The sequence below is a fragment of the Simochromis diagramma genome, unplaced genomic scaffold (genome assembly GCF_900408965.1).
Source record: "Simochromis diagramma unplaced genomic scaffold, fSimDia1.1 OVJJ01000026.1, whole genome shotgun sequence".
NCBI lineage: Eukaryota > Metazoa > Chordata > Actinopteri > Cichliformes > Cichlidae > Simochromis > Simochromis diagramma.
The window spans coordinates 5360417-5381383 of NW_024386985.1; the positions used below are offsets into that span (position 1 = coordinate 5360417).

General features: G+C 41.3%; 2 protein-coding genes across 12 annotated transcripts in view; one reads left to right on the forward strand and one right to left on the reverse strand.

Annotated features, from left to right (window-relative positions):
- The first annotated feature begins 178 nt into the window (after positions 1–178).
- rgmd (RGM domain family, member D) lies at positions 179–11862 on the forward strand. Its single transcript, XM_040040273.1, has 5 exons — positions 179–298; positions 3616–3656; positions 5308–5456; positions 8060–8571; positions 10346–11862. The coding sequence occupies exons 2-5, from the start codon at positions 3619–3621 to the stop codon at positions 11036–11038; spliced, it is 1392 nt and encodes a 463-aa protein (XP_039896207.1). The 5' UTR covers positions 179–298; positions 3616–3618; the 3' UTR covers positions 11039–11862.
- Positions 11863–14197: 2335 nt separating this feature from the next.
- Positions 14198–20967, reverse strand: part of celf5a (cugbp, Elav-like family member 5a) — a 192771-nt gene continuing 186001 nt past the window's right edge. For all 11 annotated transcript variants that reach the window (XM_040040263.1, XM_040040268.1, XM_040040270.1 and 8 more), the window contains exon 12: positions 14198–20814. The gene's annotated coding sequence lies outside the window, so the exon portion shown is untranslated. The remainder of the gene's footprint in view (positions 20815–20967) is intronic.

A 20967-nucleotide genomic window follows, 5' to 3' on the forward strand; every position in this document is an offset into this window, starting at 1 on the left:
TTTTTTTATGCTTTAATGCTTTCATTTTTTTCCTCTTCTCAGAAGTGCCCTACCCAGATATGTAGGAATTATGCCACATCGCTCACTACCATCCTGCTCTAATCAAAGTGCCGATTCTTGAAACAGACAGCTGTTGTCATGTGCCTCAGTTCCAATGGCTATATGTCCCTGTAGCTGCCCGAGTTCTTAGTTGGCCAGCTGAATTTGTAGGGGGAACGAGGGTTAACGGCATCCACCAGTTCAAACTCCTTTCAGAGCAGTGCGTCAATTCACAATACCACAAACATACTGATCTAAGGTAAGTTTCTTTTTTCTCCTCTCTGGCATGTTCGTAGATTTCTAAAGATGCTATTCAACATTTTAGGAAAAAATTATTAACATTATAAGGGGTTGTGTTAGGTTGCTTTAAAAGTTCTTGTTTAAAATAAAATTAGTCGACAAAACCGCATGACTAGATCTTTTGGAGCCCACCGGAGCGTCGATAGGACCTTATAAACACAGTAGGTGGGTTTAGGTTGTGTCTTCCATGTACATGATGCCATATAGCCATATAAGGATTGGCTGAACTACAGACTAAATGTGAATGTGAGAAACATCTGCTGAAAAGCAGGGCGAGAAAAACAGCTGTATCAGTTTCCTTCCACTCCACTCACACTTTTCCCCACCTAACAAAGCAGTGTTCAAAGTACAGTGTGAGCAATGAGTCAATCCAACTCGTTGCATGTTCATCCAAATTTTTCCGCCTTAAACCTGCTCAAACAGGAAGAAAAAATCTGTAAATGCCTTCTGGGATAAAAGACCATAGATCAGAAATGCTAAATGTATGCTCTAAATGGTTCTTGTCCATCTATTCCTGGTTTAAGGCAGTTATCTGGGAGGGCGAGAGCACAAATAATGCCAACAGCTGCAGTTAAACGTAGGGGTTTACTGCAAATGCAGATTAAGCTTTAAATACAGAGAGTGAAAAAAACAAAACTAAAAATATGTAAAACATAAAATCTTGTAAAACATTATTACATTAAAATAGGTATAACTGAATTAAATCACATTCACGAACCATCTACTTATTTATGGAAATTAAGATTAGAGAAAGTGTGATAAAAAAGAAAAGGTTTGATTTTTTTCCCCTCGTTTTGGGCATAAAAAATGCATTGATTAATTTAAAAAAATCATTCTGGTGCAAACTTGACTGGTTTAAACAAAAATGTTACATTTAGCATCTGAAATTGAGTGAACTACTGCGCATTAAGCTGGACCGTGAATCGGCCTCTGAGAGCAAAGGAAGTCGTCATAACTCAGCACAAAGCATCATCGTGTATCATGATGCAGGTAACTAGAAATGGGGCGGTGTTCAAGATAAAAGACAGATGAGCCATGTTCAGACAAATGTATGCACTGGAAAAGGCAAAAGATTTTGCTGCTTTAAAAAAAGAAAAAACACGAGAAAGGAACAAAAAGACTGAAAAATATTGGAAAATGTAAATTTAGGCAGAAGCAAACCCACACAAATAAGTAAGGTTGAGGTCAGAGAGGAAACTGCCCTGAACTCTCCCTTTAGGCTGACATCAGAGGTCCCTTTGTGTGCTGCACTCCATTTATTTTACCCATCATCCCTCATCAGGCTGGGATGACCCTGTGACCCCAGAGCTAGGGTTACCTGTCAGTTGACTGTCCATTCTTGAGCATGGGGCTTGATGCTGTGTCAACATTTGTCCTAGAAAACAGGAGTGAGGAAAACAGAGGAGCTTGGTTCTGTGTGGAGAAGAGAAAAAATAGAATAGTTAGACAGAACAAGTCTAACTACAGAAACTGCTTCATATTCAGCTTAACTGAATAACTTTCTTCTTTTTCTCTTTCAAACTCGCAAGTTGAAGCTGTGCAGCGTCCTGACTAGTACACTCTGTGCGCAGATGACATGAATGTGTGATAATTCCTGTTTACTCAGAGACAGGGCGATTCAAAGAAACACAGTAAACACGTGCTCGCGTGGATACCTACTGAGGGGTTCCTACAAAAACACTCCAAAAGCCCCCTTTGTGTGTGCTGTCAGCTATCAATCAATCAGGGTGCCGTAAGTGGGATCCTTGAGTGGAGATGCTATCAGCACTGCCACATATACACTCACACCACAGTTTCCCTTATCTTCGCAGAGATAACAGATCCCCTCTCACAGGGAGAGGCCTGAACCAGACACACTCGCTTTCTGCATCTCTCTCGCTATCTGTCTCAGCTATGCCATAGGCCCCTTCATTTCAGATGGGGGGCCCTCAGAAAAAAAAAGTCAATTTGCTTTGGTTCCTGTTTAAAATTCAATAAGTGTGTCTCTTAAATTGCAGCCGCGTGGTGCTAGCTGAGGCTACAGAGGGCACGTGCTGCTTTTGATTTCAATCTCTGATGCTATCAGCCTCCAGAAGAAACATGATACATGTCTCAGTTGACAAATCTAGACAGGCATGAAATTAAACAAAAATCAGAAGCATGAAACAATACCAATTTCCTGCAACTGTACTTTTTTTATTATTTTGTAAACATCCCATTTCCGGGAAAACTAAAGTGTTTAAGGTTTGCGGTGTCTTTCAATGAGTAAAGTGAACAGATGGTTCAGACTTGTGAAATTAAGTGGCTTTACAGGTTAAAGTGCAGGATGCGTGCATGTTTGAAGCTACATTTTTATGTACCCTGTTGCACTTTATGTTTACACTGCTGAGCGGTAGATATGTGACATCACTGCGGCCGTTTTCTTCTCTGGTTGGAGGACAGCGAGCTCAGGAGATGGTTCTGAACTGGCAGCGTTTTGGGGCTTCCACCAGACCACAGCACGTTTGCCTAATAACAAAAACAAGCATCCCGGTGTGGAGCTGGTCCCACAGTGTGAGGACCTTAATGAGGAACATGTGGAGCTGCCCAGACACACTGTCAGAGGAAACCCAATCCTTCACTCCCTCTTTTTCTCCCCCTTCCCCCTACTCTCCCATTCTTTCTTTCTCACTCTCTTTTGCCTCACTTTCCACATTCTGTCACAAACCCCGGTGTCTTTAGCACTTCTTTTAGATTGTTGAAATGTCAAATCTTTATTGTATTCTTTCTCAGGGGATAAAAGTTTCTTTTCTGGACTTTTTCTATTGTGCCACTATTTTAAGCGACCTGCTGTGAGCAAAAGAAAAACCCTAGCCTTGATTTTTTTATATGATAGACACCTTTGTCATGTGCCCGCTCTCTCCAGTTTGTTTTAGAGAGAGTTGGTATTGTATACATAAGTGCTGGGTCATGCAATGCAATACGCCAATAAGGAAAGAAACGAATAAAGAGGTCTTTCTCCACCCATCAAGGCTGACAGGCGGTCTCTGAGTTTCTTTCATGTGCTGAATTCATCCTTACCATCCACCTGGATCAATTAACTGTTTGCTTCAGTGGCCATCAACCCCACAGTGTGGAACCTCAGCTCATTTAGTAGACAGGAGCTTTTTAAGCATAATTATTATATAATTATAATAATATATAAAATCAAGTATAATAGATTTTGTGTTTTTTAGAGACATGCAGATGTATGTATGGAGGTTTTTCATCTTCAGTGCTTATAAAAGGAAGTAAAAAAAATGTGTTTTCTTTTCCCAGGAAATGTCATCGCACTCCTCTGAAGGCAAATTTTATAAGAGGTGAGACAAACCTAATCAGCAGATCTCTCTGTCATACTGAAGCAGTGCTCTCTGTCCAGGCTGTCACGGGGAAAACGAAGCGCAACCTGTTTAAGGGAATTTAAAATATGGCCTAAAGCACAGCCATAAAGTAGATCAACTAAACAAACCTCCAAAATTAGCTGCACAAACAGAGTAAGGTAGATCCCTCTGGGGGGATAAACTTGGCACAGTGGATCCAGTGTGACAGAGGCCCTTCTGGCAGCTCAGAACAATCCAAACGTTCCACTTCGGTGGAGCTGTCTGCCCCCCTCCATTACAAAAACTACACAAACCCATACACACATATATATAATGGCCTATATATATATATATATGTATATATATATATATATAGGCCTTCAAGACCTTTTGCTGGAATGACAGGCCACCTGAATCACACAGTTGTGTTGCTGGAGGAGCCTGCATGTGTACAGAAAAACCAGTGATCCAGTAAGCGTGTGGGTTCACTTCTCTCGCATAAAGTCTGGAGGGAGGTGCGCAGGAGACCCACATCTACAACCAAAAACATTCCAGTTGTGCTAAAACAAAGCCTCAACTTTTAATCAAACTGAAACTACACCAGTCTCCATTTTCTAAATATCAACATTTTATTCAGTAATGGGTCGGCGCATTAACATTCTTTATTTGCATGGCACAAAAACCACAGAGTGTGTCACAGGCGAAAGGCTGAATCTGGTGAGTCTGCGTGCCTTGCAGATGGTCCGGCCTCACAGCAGCTGTGCAAATGAAAGACAGAGTGTCATTGAAGGAGTGAGAGAGATGGAAAGTTGGCCACGGAGGGAAAAGAGTAACACACAAGTTGCTAACTGAAAATGTAATGGAAAAAATAATAGCACGCTGAGATTTTGCTGAGAGAAAATGAATTTGTAGAGCATTTTCTCTGAATTTTGGAGAACAGTGTCAGTATTTGTGTCAAGTATGCTTATAATAATTTACATGTTAACGGTAAACTGCAAACCATTGTCAGTGATAAAGGATTTTTCACTCAGTGCCAGCTAATGCCATGTTCTGCTTTTAAAATATTCACTTCATAATCTGAGAACTGTATCAAATGCTGTCAATCAATAGCCACCAAATCTGTAGTGGGGGAAAAGAGCAGGTGACAGCATCCTGCTCCATGCTGAAAACACAAAAACATTTGCCCTTAGGGTGCGGGAGGAGGGGGGGTAAAAAGAACATTTGCCCGTTGGTGCAAAAAAAAGTCTGTTGCACAAGTTTATATCGTAATTCTGCATGAGAAAACTGCATTACTTTCCACTTCTGGATACACTAAATGCTCCAAATTCTCATCTTATGCATCTGCACACAGTTTAACTACTATAAACAAGGCATGCTGTGATTCTTCGGTTATAATCGGGGCAATTACAGCTTCACACCGCCACGACTGTCGCTGAAAGCCCTTTTCCACTGTCCTCACCCCCCCGAGTAATTGCCACTACATGTAAATATCAAGTGGTTAGTGAATAATTAGTCTTTCATTGGCCAGCAATCACCTCTGGGCCCCGTCTACACTTTAGACCCCTCCCTCGTAGAGCCGCCCTGAAGACAGGGGCCCCTTTGAATGACAGCGCTTTGGAAGGAAGACGAATTTTTGTCTGATTTCTCGCAGCCGCAGCGTCGATGAGAAGCAGTCGAGGAACTCCATTCTAACTGAATGGATTGGTATGGGGAGAAGCGGACCTCAAACCACGGCTAAGCGGCAGCTTTGGGACTGTGTAACGTTGACGATGGTTTTACTTTCGCTGCTGTTTCGACCAGGTAAGTGTTGCTTTTCCAATCCGTGCTCCCCCACTCCTCCTAATGCCCTGCATGCAAGGCTGTGTCCCGGTAATGGAGGTGGATAGGGAAAAGTTTTCCTGCTGTTGTGTGGCTCAGATGTGACTCTTGTCAACTTTATGCTGTACTTGCATGCATTGTGCGGTAAGGGGTAATTAATGTGGGGTTGAACAGAGCGAGGAAAGCGGCCGTTGTTTTGCGGTGGTCGTCGGCTGCGGGGACAAAGTAGGTCCTGTCCTGCTGCTGCAGGATCCCAGCCTCCAGGCTGCAGCGCTGCTAGCAGATCAGCACGAGTTAACTCGCTTTCTGGACTCATTTTAGGGTCAAACATTCCGCTTTTCCCTTTCCACACAGGGACACCAAACAATCTGCTCCTTACCGCTCAGTGGCCAGCACGTTTTGGCACGCCCGCAATACTTCACTTATCTTTTTACCAACTTGTGTAAAGTTACGACTTAGCTTCCCGTTAGCATAGCTCGCTAGCAGCTGGCGTCCAGCACCCACAATCAGCCCGAGAACAAAACCGCGGAGCTTTTTCCCCTTTTTCTTCTGTAGGCAGAAACACCGCAGACGGACACATTTCGTACTGTAGACAGCGCCCTGTCTTTCCTTTCACGTCTCAGTTGTTTGAGTTGTTGGAAAAACTAAGAAGGAGAGCATGTTAATTCACCTATTCATGCCTCATTTAGCTACCATGCATGGGGGTCCAACTTTTTGGCCTCTGAACGTGTTGGTGGCTGCTTTCTCCCAACCCGGGATCAAAGACCAGCTCGGCTCAGAGGCATTCTTCATTTGGATTGTAAAGTTTAAGTTTTGTTTCTCACACAGGCGATTTGTCTTGGTATGGAGATTTGTTTTAAACTCTGTCGGTGGTACTATTTGTTGTGTTTATATGAGAAAGTAACTAGTGCGCATGCTTGTAAGCACTATGATAAAATTAAGATTTTGTTTGTTGTTGTTTTTTTTGTTTGTTTGTTTAACAGAAATGCACATTACTGATATATACGCTTATCATTTCAAAGGAAGTGTTCAATCATGATGCCAAAAATAAACAGCAGCCTTAGTGACTTTCAAAATAAAACCTCAGGTTCATCTTTGTTCAAGAGTCATGATGAGTCCACTAAACCCATCACGAAGCTTAAGAGGTTATTATTGTAACCTATATGAGCCACCATATCTGTCTGTTTTTGCATTTATGGCATTATTATGCTATAAAAAAGTTCACTGAGTTGGGCTCGGACAGAAACTCGTCACGTCAGATACACTAATGCGTGATTTACTAATAGAAACACTCTTTGTGTGGTCGCTTTGCTTTTCTCACGCTTTAGTGCTTCCCACATGGTCCCCAAACTTGTTGGTAGCTTAACTAAGTGCTCAAACATAAAGAGCCTTTGGGGGGCTGTATGGCTGTTGATGGCAAGTGATTGTCAAAAAGTGTCAATCACGGCAGACTCGGGTGACCTCTTAGCAAGGCGGGGGGGAAGGCCTGTTGGAATTCAGAGGAGGGATGCGTCTGACTTGACCTCTCGCACTCCATCTCGGATCAGCGCTGGTATTGAAGCGCATTGGCTGTGAGAGGCATTAATCATCCGGTGCACCAGACTTCTGCATAAGGGAAGAAAGGGTGGAAAAAAAAAAAAACCTTCAAAAACATAGTGTTTACCGATGTGAAATCTCTGCGCTTATCTTGTCTTTGTCCAGGCTGTTTTGGAGATTAGGTGCAGCTTTGGAGTAAATACAAGATTATTCTGTTGCAAACAGAGAGCAGTTTATTGCAGTTGATCTCACTCTTGCAGTAAAAGTATGTGTTGAGATTCTGGCTGATCCTGATCTGAGATGGAAATGTTTCTACCTTGCAGCAGGAATTACTATCCCGGTCAGCATATGAGACACGATACCCAAAAGTAATGTGAACAGCCTGAAAGGAAATTGACGAATAGCCACATTTTTTACTTCTCTCCCAGAAGTAGTTGTAGGTCTTTGTTTTCCTTGATATTAAATAACCCACTGGTGGATCATTACTTAACTGGGAACCTTGAAACGGACCACCAAAAACTCTGCTACACAGCCTATACTGCTCTTCCCATACGTTGAGCCTCACTGTGCCATGCATTGTGGCCGGACTTCACTTACCTCCAGCAACAGCCAAAACCACATTCAACACCCTCCGCCAAACTAACACAGGTTGGTCGCCTCCTGCGGTGAGGCTACATGCTATTTCTGTGAGAGCTAGTTGGGGGAAATAAGTTTTGACTGACTTTGGAGCACAGTGTGGGATTAAGGCCTCGTGAGCTCACGCATTTGGGTTTTAATGGCTCTCCTGATTGAGCTAAACTTGATAGTGGAAAAGCTGTGTCTGCTGCCTCATGCACTGAGGTAATATGTCTGTAAATGTCAGATGGATGGTAGGGCGTTTTGGGAGATTTTTTTTTTGGTGCACATTAGTTGAACTTTTCAGGAATTACTTATTTTTTTCAGAGTGGGGATGAAGTGTTCTTACTCAAAAAGAGAAATTCCCCTTGCAACCGGCCCGATTGTAGTACAGTTTTGTGATCATCATGGGTTTTTTTGTTTGTTTCTTTTAGCACACTGCCAGCAGTGTAGAATCCAGCGCTGTAATGCAGAATATGTGGCATCTACCTCACCGTCCAGTGGTCTGCAGGAGGACGTGGCTTTAGATGTGGACTACTGCATCGCCCTGCGGGCCTATGCCATGTGCACCCGCCGGCAGGCACGCAGCTGTAGGGGCGACCTGGTCTACCACTCGGCCGTCTTTCGCATTAAGGAGCTATTCTCTCAGCATAACTGTTCCAGCGATGGGCCGACCTCTTCCGACAAGGTCCCCAGCACGTCTCGGCCAGCTCTTTTAGAGCTCTGCAACTACGAGAATCGGGTCCTCATGTCGGGCTCAGCCGGTCAGCAGAAGAAATACGCCCACTGTGGATTATTTGGAGACCCGCACCTACGGACTTTCAGAGATGAGTTTCAGACCTGCAAGGTCGAGGGGGCTTGGCCTCTGATCGATAACCGCTTCCTGTCTGTACAGGTGACCAATGTGCCTGTTGTCCTAGGCTCCAGCGCCACAGCAACTAGTAAGGTAAGGATAAGATCAGAACAGCTGTGTCCAGCTGGGTCTGCACAGCTTAAATCTAAGAAATGTCCTTTTTTTTCATGTCTTAACTTGTTTAAGTTGCTCTTTCCTGTGTGTTTATTCTAACACCAAAATATGTGAAACTGCTCACAATTTAATTAAAGAAAATTAAAGAGTAGAGCAAAATTTTACTAAAATATCCCCAAAAATGTCAATCTCACAAACCCCTGGGGGAGGTGAAGCTCGCGTAGACACTCCAACTGGTCATGTTTAATCTGTGTAAAATGTCAGAAACTTCCTCCGGTCACCTATGTCCATGTTGGAGACGAACATTGATGCAATACTAAGTTTTAAACTAATGCCCTACACATTAGGATGGTTTTTTTTTGGGGCGTGAGCTCAAGTATTGCCATAAAGTATCAAACATGTGAAGTTAATCGTCATTCCATGGTGCCTCTCGAGTCTCCAGCATTCCTCATGTCTTGGAGCTCCTTCAGATCTATGAGGGGAGAAGAGAGAGGAGGGGAGTCCTTCAGCGGTGTTGAATCACAGACATGCATGAGCGCTCTACCTTTAACACATGGGTGGTCATATGGTAGTGATTAACGCTCACTCAAACATTTTCCTCCGCTGCCACGATCTGGAATGTTTTTTTCACCCCTCTGGTCAAATAATTAACTCGCTGCTTTTTGTGTAAATATGGAATCATTTGGAAAAATAAAGGAATAATTGGCCAAGAGCAAAGAGGGTTTTTTTTTTTTTTTGTTTTTTTTTTTTTTTTTTAAATTCTGTTAATTAAATAGGATGGTCTCCCTGGCCTGATTGTGGTTTGTGTATGTGTGCACGTTTTCTCTCTGTTTACTACTTAATATTTAGCTCATGAAGCTGAGTTTTTAATATTAATGTTTTTTCTTCTTTGTCTTTTGCCCAGATAGTTTAAAAAAAAATGTCTTTCATTGATCAGGCATTACTCTAACTGTACTAAGCTAATTTTAATTCTCCAAGCTAAACATAAACCAACAAACTACATGATGTTGTGTAATAGGATTGCTCGTAAAACTCGTAGTGCGTCTTGGCTGTGCAGCCTGATGTAAGACTGTAGTATTGGTGCATCTTTGCCAACACCCACATGCCCCCATCATGTTTTCTGAGTTGTTTTCAGCTGCCAGACCCAAGACAGGAACTCATTCATCAAATAAAATACAACCTTTATGTGTAAACGTACCCACAACCAGTGCTTTGTCAGGATCTTTTCATGAAATGGGGGTTAGGCCCCTTTCTGATGCTCAGCTGGACGATGGAGGAGAGAAGAAGTGGAGGTTTTGGACAGTTATCTAATGCAACCCCTAGATACAACATCCATGGACAACTAGCTGAGTTGTACTAGTTCAGCATCAGTTGTTTGCTTTTACATGGAAATAGATGGGTGATGATAGTGACACTTTGACCTCGATTAGCCCCATTATGTTGCCTGTTTTCTTATATGAAACAGATTTTGTAATCAATATTAATTAATTGGCTAAAGAGTACAACAGAGATAAATCATTCTTTAGCAAGCTGAGTGTGAACCAGTAACACCCTATGCATGGAAATATTTGGTTTTCTGCTGCCACCTTGTGGCCCTAAGTGGTACTACTTATTGGGCTTATTGGGCATCTGTTATGATCAGTTAGAGGAGTGATATGACTTGGAGAACCAGCAGTAGATGGTTGATGGAGAAAAGAGTAAAGTTTCAATCAGTCACTCGACACTAATTGAATGTTTTTTGCCCTTATTTCAGATCACAGTGATCTTCAAGTCTTACCATGGCTGTACAGATCAGAAGGTGTACCAGGCCACCACTGAAGACCTACCCCTGGCTTTTCAGGATGGGACTCGCAGTGGCGGTGAAAGTGGCAGCCTGACCATCGCAGAGCGAGGTGGCTCCGGAGTCGGTCGGCAGGTGAGGATACAGGCCCGTTACATTGGCACCTCCATCATCATCCGGCGCGTGGGCAGCTACCTGACCTTTGCCATCCGCATGCCAGAAGACACCCTGGACTTTTCAGAAGACAGCGGCGGTCTACAGTTGTGCTTGCACGGCTGCCCGCGCAACGAGCTCATCAAAGAGCACACCCTGGGCCATCAGAGCCAGCAGCCACACCTTCAAGGCACCAACACAGAGCTGGGCCCTCTGCGGCCTCCTCACCAGATCTACACAGTGGAGCGAGCCACTGCCAAGTGTAGAGAGACTCTGCAGGTGGAGGATGTGTACTTTCAGTCTTGTGTCTTTGACTTGCTCACCACCGGAGACCCCGAGTTCTCCATGGCTGCATATGGTGCTCTGGAGGATTTGAAGGCACTACCACCCAGTAAACTGAAGCAGAACTCACCGAGGCCCACTCGCCTTCACAACCGAGGAGTGTCTCAGACTATCGCTGCTACTGCAACCAGCAGCTCATTGCTCTCACTCCTCATTCTGCTGCTTTTGTAAAAAACCACATAAATGAATATGAATGACATGGACGCAGATGGATCATGGAAGCATTACAAGCTTGAGGAATTTGTGGATTTTGTGAACTTTCTGTTGTCATTTGAAGGATTTCGCACTCAGAAAAGATTGCATTTCTTCCCCCTTTTTCCCTTCTGTGGACACATCATTTGAATGCGAACATGAATGCATAAATGTCACACAATTTGGGGTCTAGTACACGTTTTTATCACATGAGCAGTTCGTCTACATTCAGTTTAAAAAGAAAAGTTAAGCTCACAGTTGTTCGTAAAGGTTTTTGTAAATATTTCATTCACATTCAGTAAGGAAGTGCACAACCTCTAAATGCTCCACCACATGGTTTCTAGATCCTCAGTGGTCCAGTATCCGTAGCACCTAACAGTTTAACTACAAATATTGTGTATTTAATATCTTTCTATTCCATCTGTTGTTTTAAAAATTGGTGTTCTAAATACACAGAATCCAACAACTGTTTGTAAAAACTACCTATCTCTTAAAACCTGATTCGTTGGTGTGATTTTTCACCAGTTCTGTTCTTTTCCTGTGAAGCGCTCCCTCTTCAAGCTGTTTGGCTTCCTGTTTTTAAAGGTTTAAAACACAAATCTTTATATAATAATATATTAAAAGAGTGTATATATGTGTTTTATATTATGTAAATTTGCCTGTGTATAGATGTTTTAACTGCAATATGTTTTCCATTTGTTGTGCTTAGTAGGTTATTTTGAGTCTTTGTAATTAAAGTAAACTAATAAGTGTTTGTTGTATCTGTAATATTCTTTATTAAAGTGTTGGACACTCCAGACTAAGATTTGTTTTTTGTCTCTTCAGTCCTGTCTCAGCAGTTTTATTTGATAATGGAGCTTTTTCATTTCCTGTCATTACACAAATACTCAGGATGATGTGTAAACGTAACCGTCCGGGTGGAACGAACAGTTACTTCGAACATGGACATTTAGCAATTCCACGTCATGACAGCAGTGCTGCTTTACAAACGTGTGCCTGCAGTGCTTGTCCTCTCCTGGTGGTGTCCTCAGTCCATAAGTCCTGACGGCTCCTGGTATAAAGACAGTTTTGACAAGCTGGCTGTGTAGCTGTAGGGATCCACAGTATGTTCTCAGTCCCCTGTGTAAATGTTACCTCAGAGTGCTGAGTTGGCTGCTGGCTTTGCTTTTGTCTGCCAGAATGCTGCATGGCTCTAAATAGGATTTAGTCTGTGGTTAACACCAGGTTAGAGTCAACAACACCACGCGGTGCGTATATTTGTACTCTATATGAACAGTGAGTGCTGCGATTAGAGGGAGAGAGAGCTGCGATCAGTTTTTATTTCTATTAAAAATGCAATTAAGAAAGCCCGGGCACACTCCTTATGAAGACATTAAGAATTAATGCTCTATAATCAGTCTACATGGATGTAATTTATATCTTGAATTGAATTATAGGTAAGCTGACTGTAATTTTATAATACTGAGTGACAGCATGTTTCATCACACATGCAACCATACTTAATCTCTCCATGTCCCATTTCTTTAAATAAAGACAATGTGACATTTGCATGATGTGTGAGATGACAGATGAAACCTGCCACGATTTTTCTAATCTTTCACATGTGAATCACATTGCAGATGGCTGAATGTGATTCAGGTCTTTCTTGGCAGACTTCATCACCTCTTTCTCGGTGTTAGCGGGAAGGAAGGCGAGGATGGAGAATAGTACTGGCAGGAAAAATGTAGTTTTTGGGTGGTCCAGCAGTAGAAATAAGAACATTTTCTGAAGTATTCTACTTCAGCATGATATTAATGTACTTGCACTTTTAGATTTAAATATGTTTCATATCCAAATAATTTCCCAAGCTGTTGTTTGTCATCCATATAAAGTAACAATTTCAGATTTAGACATTAAAAATGAACAGCTTACAAGATACTTCCCATGCAGTTTCCAAGAATTTCTTTAAAAATTGCTTTAACCAAAAATGTCATATTTTCATTATTATGCTTTTTATTTTATTTTTTAAAAGATCAACAACACTACATGCCATTTATCCAATGACCCTTCGATGAAGCCTGACAACTATGATGGGAATCAAATCAAAATCCCAATACCTAACTATAAATGAAAACCATTTAGACCTGCAACAGGAAATTATTTCCTATGCGGTGTATTGATATCAACAATCTATTGATGTCTTATACATGACATAAAACACATGGCTAATATTGTCCAGGTCTCCCTAGTGTCTCTAAACAGCTCTGATTTGACATGGATGAGGGAGCTCTGGGGGTATCTGTGCTGTTGGTGGTGGATTCTTTGGGTTCTGGGGTTGTGGGGTTTGACCTTTGAGGATTAAGCTTGCTCTGATGCATCCCAAGGATGCTTGTCTAAATTTGGATTTGGGGAGTTTGAGTCTGGATCAGCACCTTGGAGTCTTTGTCATGTTCCTTGAGCAATTCCTGAGCTGTTTCTGTGCTGTGGCAGAGTGTGAAGCCGCTGCTGACAAGGATGATCGTCGCTGTGAAGGGAGGTATGTGGTCGACAACAAGGCTCAAGTGGGTGGTATGTGTAAAAGTAACATCCACAGTGATGGCAGGGCTCAAGGTCTTTGGGTCCTATAGATGATGGTTTTAATGCCATGACTGATTAATGTATGTGTCAGATACACATTGTGGAATAGAACATTGCTATTTTGGTACTTTTACTTTAGATAAAGACTTTGAATGCTTACCTTACAACTTTCTTTCTAACATATCTTTTTCTCCAAAGGTATGATCTCGGCTCGGTTGAGATGATGGCATCACACCGTGTTCCTTCCGGTTTGCTTTAGAATTTTAAAGTTAAAAAGCCGCGAGTCTCGTGACCTCGCAGGACAGATTGCCACTATAGCTTAAATAATAACCCAATGCAAGAGCATCCTCTTATGCAGCCTGTTTAGAGGTGATGATCTCCTTGACATCTTTTGAACATTTAAAACATGAAACACACATTTGATTGGCAGTAAAAACACACATTTTCTCAAAAACTGTAAATGAAAACTGTGTGAAGTGTTCCACGCTCCACAGACTTCACAGGAATCCTGTCAAGGAATTAGCACAGTGGATGTAACATGTTGCCAGAGCCTGTAAAGATTGCTTGTCCACCCTCTTTGAGCCATGCTATCTTGACTTTCCCCTGTAAACAAGGACAATTACCAAGCTAATGAGTTGAGGAAAAACTGCTTGAGTGATTGATACTCTTAATGGGGAAATTAATTTGATATTAATAGAGCACTTGGCAAGATAAATAGATAGTGGTGTGTTAGTCCTCTCCTTGATTGATAATGGCTAGATTGATGGCTGTCTTAATGCAAGATGTGCCTTAGCCATAAATGAGGTGGTCTTGATGAGGAGAGATTTTTGTGTCATGAGATGATCAAACGTTGAGAGCACTAAGTGCTTTTATTTATTTTGATACTGATTTTTAAGTACACAGGGACTCTGGAGGTCTTTTTACCTAAATTGGTTTTATCAAGAAGAAGAACACAACTACTGTAATAGAGAATAAACAGAGCTTACTGCATATGTAAATTAACCCCCCCCCCCAAAAAAAAAACCCCACATCATTTATGCTAAATGATGCAAAAGATGTTGGTCAAACCATTGCTGTAACTTCCCCCATCTGATCTTGTGAGATTCTGTTTGCTCCTTAAATAATCACCTTGCATCATTCCCCCAATTCCTGATGACTCATAACCTTAACCTTCTGTTGCTGAAGCATTTTGCTTAATGACGCACTCACAGTCTGACTGTTGCACCCCGTAAATGGCACCTAACATACTCGTATATTGCACCCTGTTACATGGGTCAGCGCTGCAGAACAAAGAGTGAGAAGTTACTCATTTCTCAGGGAGTTTGCACCAGTGTGTGTGTGTGTGTGTGTGTGTGTGTGTGTGTGTGGTTTCTAGTTGCAGCGATTACACAGCTATCTCATACTGCAGGCTCCCTCATACCTGACCAACTCAATCTTTCTGTGTCTCCTCAATAATCAGAGTGACAGCGAGCAACTAGACATATCTCACCCGCTGGCTCACTGCAGAATGGGTATTGACCTACATATCAAATCATACACTTCTGGCTTGTGTGATAGAGATGGGGGAGGGGGTGGTGGTGGGGTGCCGTATGATTGACAGCGCCTTCTTTGGTAAACACGTTTCATCCCCCGGGTATCTCCCTCTTCGTATGTATTTGTTATAGGCAAAAATCGCACGGCAAAGAGAAACGTCCCGCAAATCCTATAAGCTTGGAGTTAGAGCGGCTTCGGCACCTCCGCTACTGTAACAGTAGAGAACAGCTGAGAACACCTGGCTGTCGGAGTGTGTATTTTTATTAACGAGCCTATGTCACCAAACTTTTAACAAATGGCCCCCCGGCACCCTGAAAAACCCAGCTCGGAAATTAAGCATCTGCATCATAAATCTTGGAAAGTTACAATAATTTGCAATTCACTCCCTCATCAAAGGCAATATTACCCTAATTTATTATCTCCCGGCACGAGGGGTGCGCAAAGGCCGTGGAGATAAGAGTTTATCAGGAGGGGGATTGATTTTCATTAACTGATTGTAATAAAGATGAACTGCCTGCCGTGCACACTGACCAAGAGTCACACTTTATTGTAATTGGGACAATTTATTTTATGAGCCAGTGGCTCTACTTTTTTGTCCCTCCCCCTTTTTTCTTTCATATCTATCTCCGCTCTTCAAAATAGGAATCTAATGTCTCAGCTGTTCTGCTTCTTTTGTTACAGTGACTCCCGATTTATGAAGATGATCATTACAAGATGTATGTGGAGACAATTCAAATGTCAACAGATGTTACTTTAGATTTAGCTTCTGGCATCAAAACAGTGCCACGGTTTTCTAAACTTGACTGATGGTCCGTGCCTGCCTTATATCAACTTATTGCTTCCTGCTTGTCTGCATTGTAATGATATTTGTCCCCGTTATTCTCGTGAAGCGTTGCTATGACACCTATTCACTGGGATTTATATATTTAGGGGTTTTTTTTTTTGGTATTTTGTTCCCATCAACCATTTCCTGAGAAGTACGCTCCAAAAACGGAGTGAAAGATAACCAAAACAGCTCTATATGTTGGATCATAGTTATCACATGAGAATAAAACGACTGGAATTCCAGTCATGATGAACTCCAGAGTCGACTCCCGATGATGTGAGAGCTGTAGAAAACGGCTTCATGTGAAAAGTGTTTAAAATGGTTTTAAACAGCAGTCCTGAATCCATATAGGGCCGTTACGCAATTACCGCAACTTCCTCACTCGGCGTCAGAGACGACCTCTGAGGTGGTGAGCAACATCTACGTCCTGTAAAAGTTTCAAGCTCTTGGAAATGCCGAGGGGAGCGAGTGCTTGTGCAACAGCTCCCCCTCTCTTTGCGCCGCCGCGGTTCAGCGCTTCAATGCAAGTGTGAGAAACGAAACATCCAGTTTGAATTTTTATTGTAAAATTGGAAAAAAAGGAGAGAAAGAGAGAAAAGCCTCGATAAGCATTTCTTTTTTGATACATATCTTTATCTTACCATAACCGTAAAATCAAATAAATAAAACTGGCAAAATAAATAAGAAAAATAAATAATAAATAAAATAAATAAACATCAAATTACATATTTGACCCGATAATTATAAAATTATTAAATCATCAGTCATTAATATGAAGTAATCTAAGCAGCAAGTATTAAGAAATTTCAACAGGGGAAAAATGTTTGGTTTCTCAGGCTAATACAGAACACATATTTTTTTTTTCTTCATAATTTTATTTTATTTTTTTTATAAAAAGATACTGCTTTCCCTGTCAGTTATTCCATGCTGTACTGACGCTGCCACAAAAACAGGTGGCGCTCTCCTTTTTTGTTTTTTTTTCTTCAATAAAAAAAGAAAAACATTACTACCTGTAAACAGCATTTTCTCCTCCGGGTTAAAAGAATAATACTGAGATTCTTCTTTTTGCGCCCTGTGTTTCAGTAAAGTCTACTCACAGACTCCATACTGCTGTTTCTATGCTTTTTGTACGCTTTGTGCTGAGAAACCAGAAAGTTAATATCTTTAGAAAGCGAAACCCTCCCCCCCTCCCCTCACCCATTTCATTACCCAAACTGTACGTACCCAAAGAAAGGTCCTGTGCTGATTTTCCATAATTTACAGATTTCATATTTATAATAAGCTACTATCCTTAGCATTCAAACCATAGTTAAAGAATCATACTGTTAATATGAGTAGTACCATAATCATAATCTTTAACGCCCCCAAGTCCCCATTGAGCATGCTCAGAGATCAAAAAGGGCACAATGGCAACATGACAAATAAATAAATAAATGGATGCAAGAGTGAAAATAATGTAGATTGACTTTAGCTTGACCACATGCACTCTAATTTTAAAACTACAGGGATAATTACTAATAATTAGTAACTTACATATTTTAAACAAATTATTGTTGGTGGGATTGTAGCCCCTTTCTCTTTTCTGAATCTATAGATATGTATATAGAGGCCTATGCACTACATATAAAACAGCACACTCATTGTAATTTAGTCAAATTTGTCTCTTTTGGCCAAAAACGAGACGTTATGCGAGCTTCTGGCCAAGTCTATTTTCATTTTAATGACTCCATCTCCAGTAGAGATCTCCAGTAGAGATCCCATGAGAGAAGATATTTTGACTGGGTTCACATGGCCCAGTATCACCTGGGGAAAAGGGAGGGCAAATATCACAGCTCCCTAAAGCTGTGAGAAGAGAATAAGAGTAACTTCTCAGGGGAAAGACGACGCCCTCAGGCAAATATATAAAAATCTAACCTTTTTACTGAAAATGTACATTATATATCACTACGTCCTGAACTGATCCTCCCCCTACAATATTATACTACTTCACAAAATCAAATATTTTATTCCACTAAATATTTCCTGAAAATTACCGTATTTATAAGAGTAGATTAAAAAAAAAAGAAAAAAGTCTGGCACAAAGTTTTCAGTCAGGTGAGGAAATGTGGTGGTTAAACTTGCATAATTTGGCAATTCATGACGAGAAAAGGCATTTCAAAAAACTCCCTCCTAGCGCATCTAAATACTGCTTGCAACAGAATAAAACACACATAGTAACCGGGGATAACATTTACTCCTAGTCTACTGAAAATGATGCACCCTCCCCTTTTTTATAATACTGATCCAGTGAACTTTAATCACACAAATAAAAGAAAAAAGAAAGAATTGCTGGGTCAAAGTAACACTAAATGAACGTATGCAGACATCAGGATCTGGAGAGTCATTCTGGAGGATAAAATTGTTATTCCAGACTGCAGAGGCATACGCAGTGGTCATGCTATCTGAAGACGCTTTAGTGTATGGGACAGTATTGTGATTACATGTCTGAAGCACTGATGTGTCTGAAGTTTAGAGCGATGATCAGAGTGCTGAGATCTCTCAGAGTCCTGAGGGGTACGATGCTTCAGAGTGTAAACTGAGTCAATGAATCTGATATTCAAATAAAGAATGTAAGTGTTACTCAACAAATCAAAGAGTGAAATAGAAAAAAAACAACAACCCAAAAACAAACAGCGCATCAGATTTCATCTCGGACGCATTGAATGTGTGTCTCTTTGCAAAAACAGAAGCACAGATAACACAAGTTTGGTTATTTAATCGTATCTTCCAGGCTTGATGTGTCGTGACCACACTGCACAGGAGCCATGTGTGACCAGCACTAATGGTAAGCTGTCATCCTGTTGAAACAGCAGCAGCTGTAGCAGCTACACTTACAGGCCCGCTGCTGTCTAATTGATGGATCATTTTGCTCTTAATTTGACCTCCTAAGGCTGGTAATGCCAAGGCTTCTTCAAGCTCGCACTGTGCTATTATACCCTTTCAGAAAAAAAATACAGTTGCTCTTCACTGAAGAACATGTACAATCTCCTCTAAGCACCATATACAGATCTCCATGCCTCCACCCTTTACCATAATGACACCGATCAAGTGCCTTCAAAGTGTCCCACAGGACACGCTGCCGTTCTGCGTTTTGGGATTCCTTCAGGGACTCTGGATGACAACACGGGAGAAAAAGACTAACATCCAGCTACTGAGAGAGAAATGAACTCTGTCACTCAGTCAATTCACTCAAAATGCCAATGTGTAATTGATTGCGCATCTCTCGCCCTGCGGTGCTGCTCCCCATCTAATCAATATTATCATTACCCTAATTATGCTGCGGGTTAGCTTTGGGGCACCCGTGAACCGATGGTCCCTATTAAGAGAGAGATATGCTGGCACTTGGAGGTGAGGAAAGAGAAGCAGGAGGGAGGAGGAGAAATAGGAGGGGAGTCTGCTCCCGCCTGCTGAGAGCAGCTGGAGGAGCTTGGCAGTGGAAGAGGGCACGACCCGGGAGGGACCACTGTGACACGCCGATGGAAATTTTTACAACTGCTGTCAGGCTCATTTGTATATTTTATTAAGCAGTTACAGATGCTGTGCTGTTTTACTGCTGCGTATCCAGCTCAGCCGGGTGGCACTTTTACCACAGTGCTTTATGGTCAGATTATCTGTACTATCAAGGCTTTAATGATGACATGGAATGAGTCGCAATGACGATCAATTATGGAACCGCAACACGCTGGCAAGAACAGAGGACAGCAACGCTTGGCTAAATACGCTCTGGTTCTTTTGATGTCTGCTTTGAGAAAAGGTTACTGTGTCACTTTTGGCACTAAAGGACTGCTTTCTTCTTCTTCTGACACAATAACACAGACGGATCACGCTTCCGAGATGAAATGCTGCGATGCGGATGACGTAACGAGAGGCAAAAGAATATATCTGAACATGCCCGAAACAATGTCTAACCCATGTATTCTACGGCACTAAAATAGTATAGCTTTACTTTTTTTAATACATTTTTCTGTTTTGTTTTAATATTTTCAAACCCAGTAACTATAAATGTAAAAGGAAAAAAAAAAAAATCAAAAACCCTTGCTCTTTTTTTTTCAACCTGAAGCTAGTGTTTCTTCTTAAGTTTAACTTGTAATATTATTAGTAGTAGTTTGCAGTATTAGTATCATTAATACTATATATTACTGTTCAGAACAATAAAAATGTTTGGTCCTTTGGTCCCTTAGGGGTGAAAGATTTGCAGTCCTATTGTTGCTAATGGAAACCTCAGTGGCTGCACTTTGCGCTTGCTGAGAGAGACGGGGAGAGAATAAGAGAAAGAGGGAAAGAGAAAGAAAGTCTGTCAGTGGACATATAGAATAGTTTCTTTTTTTCCACTGGTTTTTTTTTGATCTTCAAGTTTGAACCCTCATTTGTCCAGTACAGTAAAAGCCACAAGCGCCTCTTTCCTTATATATATATATGTGTGTATATAATATGTATATAGAAATCTATTTGTTGTTGCTGCTTTTCGTTTGTTAGTTTGTTGCTTAATTAACAATTCAAGTCTCAACAAGAAAAAGTTCTGTTGTTCAGTTTCATCACTTCTTTTTTTCCAGTTTTTTTTTTTCTTCTCGTCTTTCTTGCACTGTGCCATCTGTTACTGTTAACGTCCCCCGGTGAAGCGCCTCCTCATTTCGCATCTTCCTCTTCTGCCGTAACCTACATCTTCATAAGTAAATGCTGATATGTCTTCAAAAATTCCATATGTGTTGATTTTTTTTTAAAACATATTTTGCTTTCAAAGAGAGAGAAAAAAAAAAGTTGAACTCCTCCAAAGATAATATCTTCACGTGTCCTCTAAAACCTAGAAACAAAAAAAAAAAAAAAAGAAAAAAGAAAAGAAAAAGAAGAAAAAGGCCATTTCAAATCTCACTGCTCATTAAACTGTCAATCTAAAGATCAATTTCTTTAAACTTTGAGTAGTTCAGTATGGTTCTATTATATCAGTCTAATGGTC

Bases quoted from the DNA above. Each gene is read 5' to 3' on its own strand.
- rgmd (XM_040040273.1), top strand. From the start codon at position 3,619: ATGTCATCGCACTCCTCTGAAGGCAAATTTTATAAGAG. The intron at 3,657-5,307 runs GTGAGACAAACC...GATTTCTCGCAG, and splicing joins GAAGGCAAATTTTATAAGAG to CCGCAGCGTCGATGAGAAGC. The intron at 8,572-10,345 runs GTAAGGATAAGA...CCCTTATTTCAG, and splicing joins GCGCCACAGCAACTAGTAAG to ATCACAGTGATCTTCAAGTC.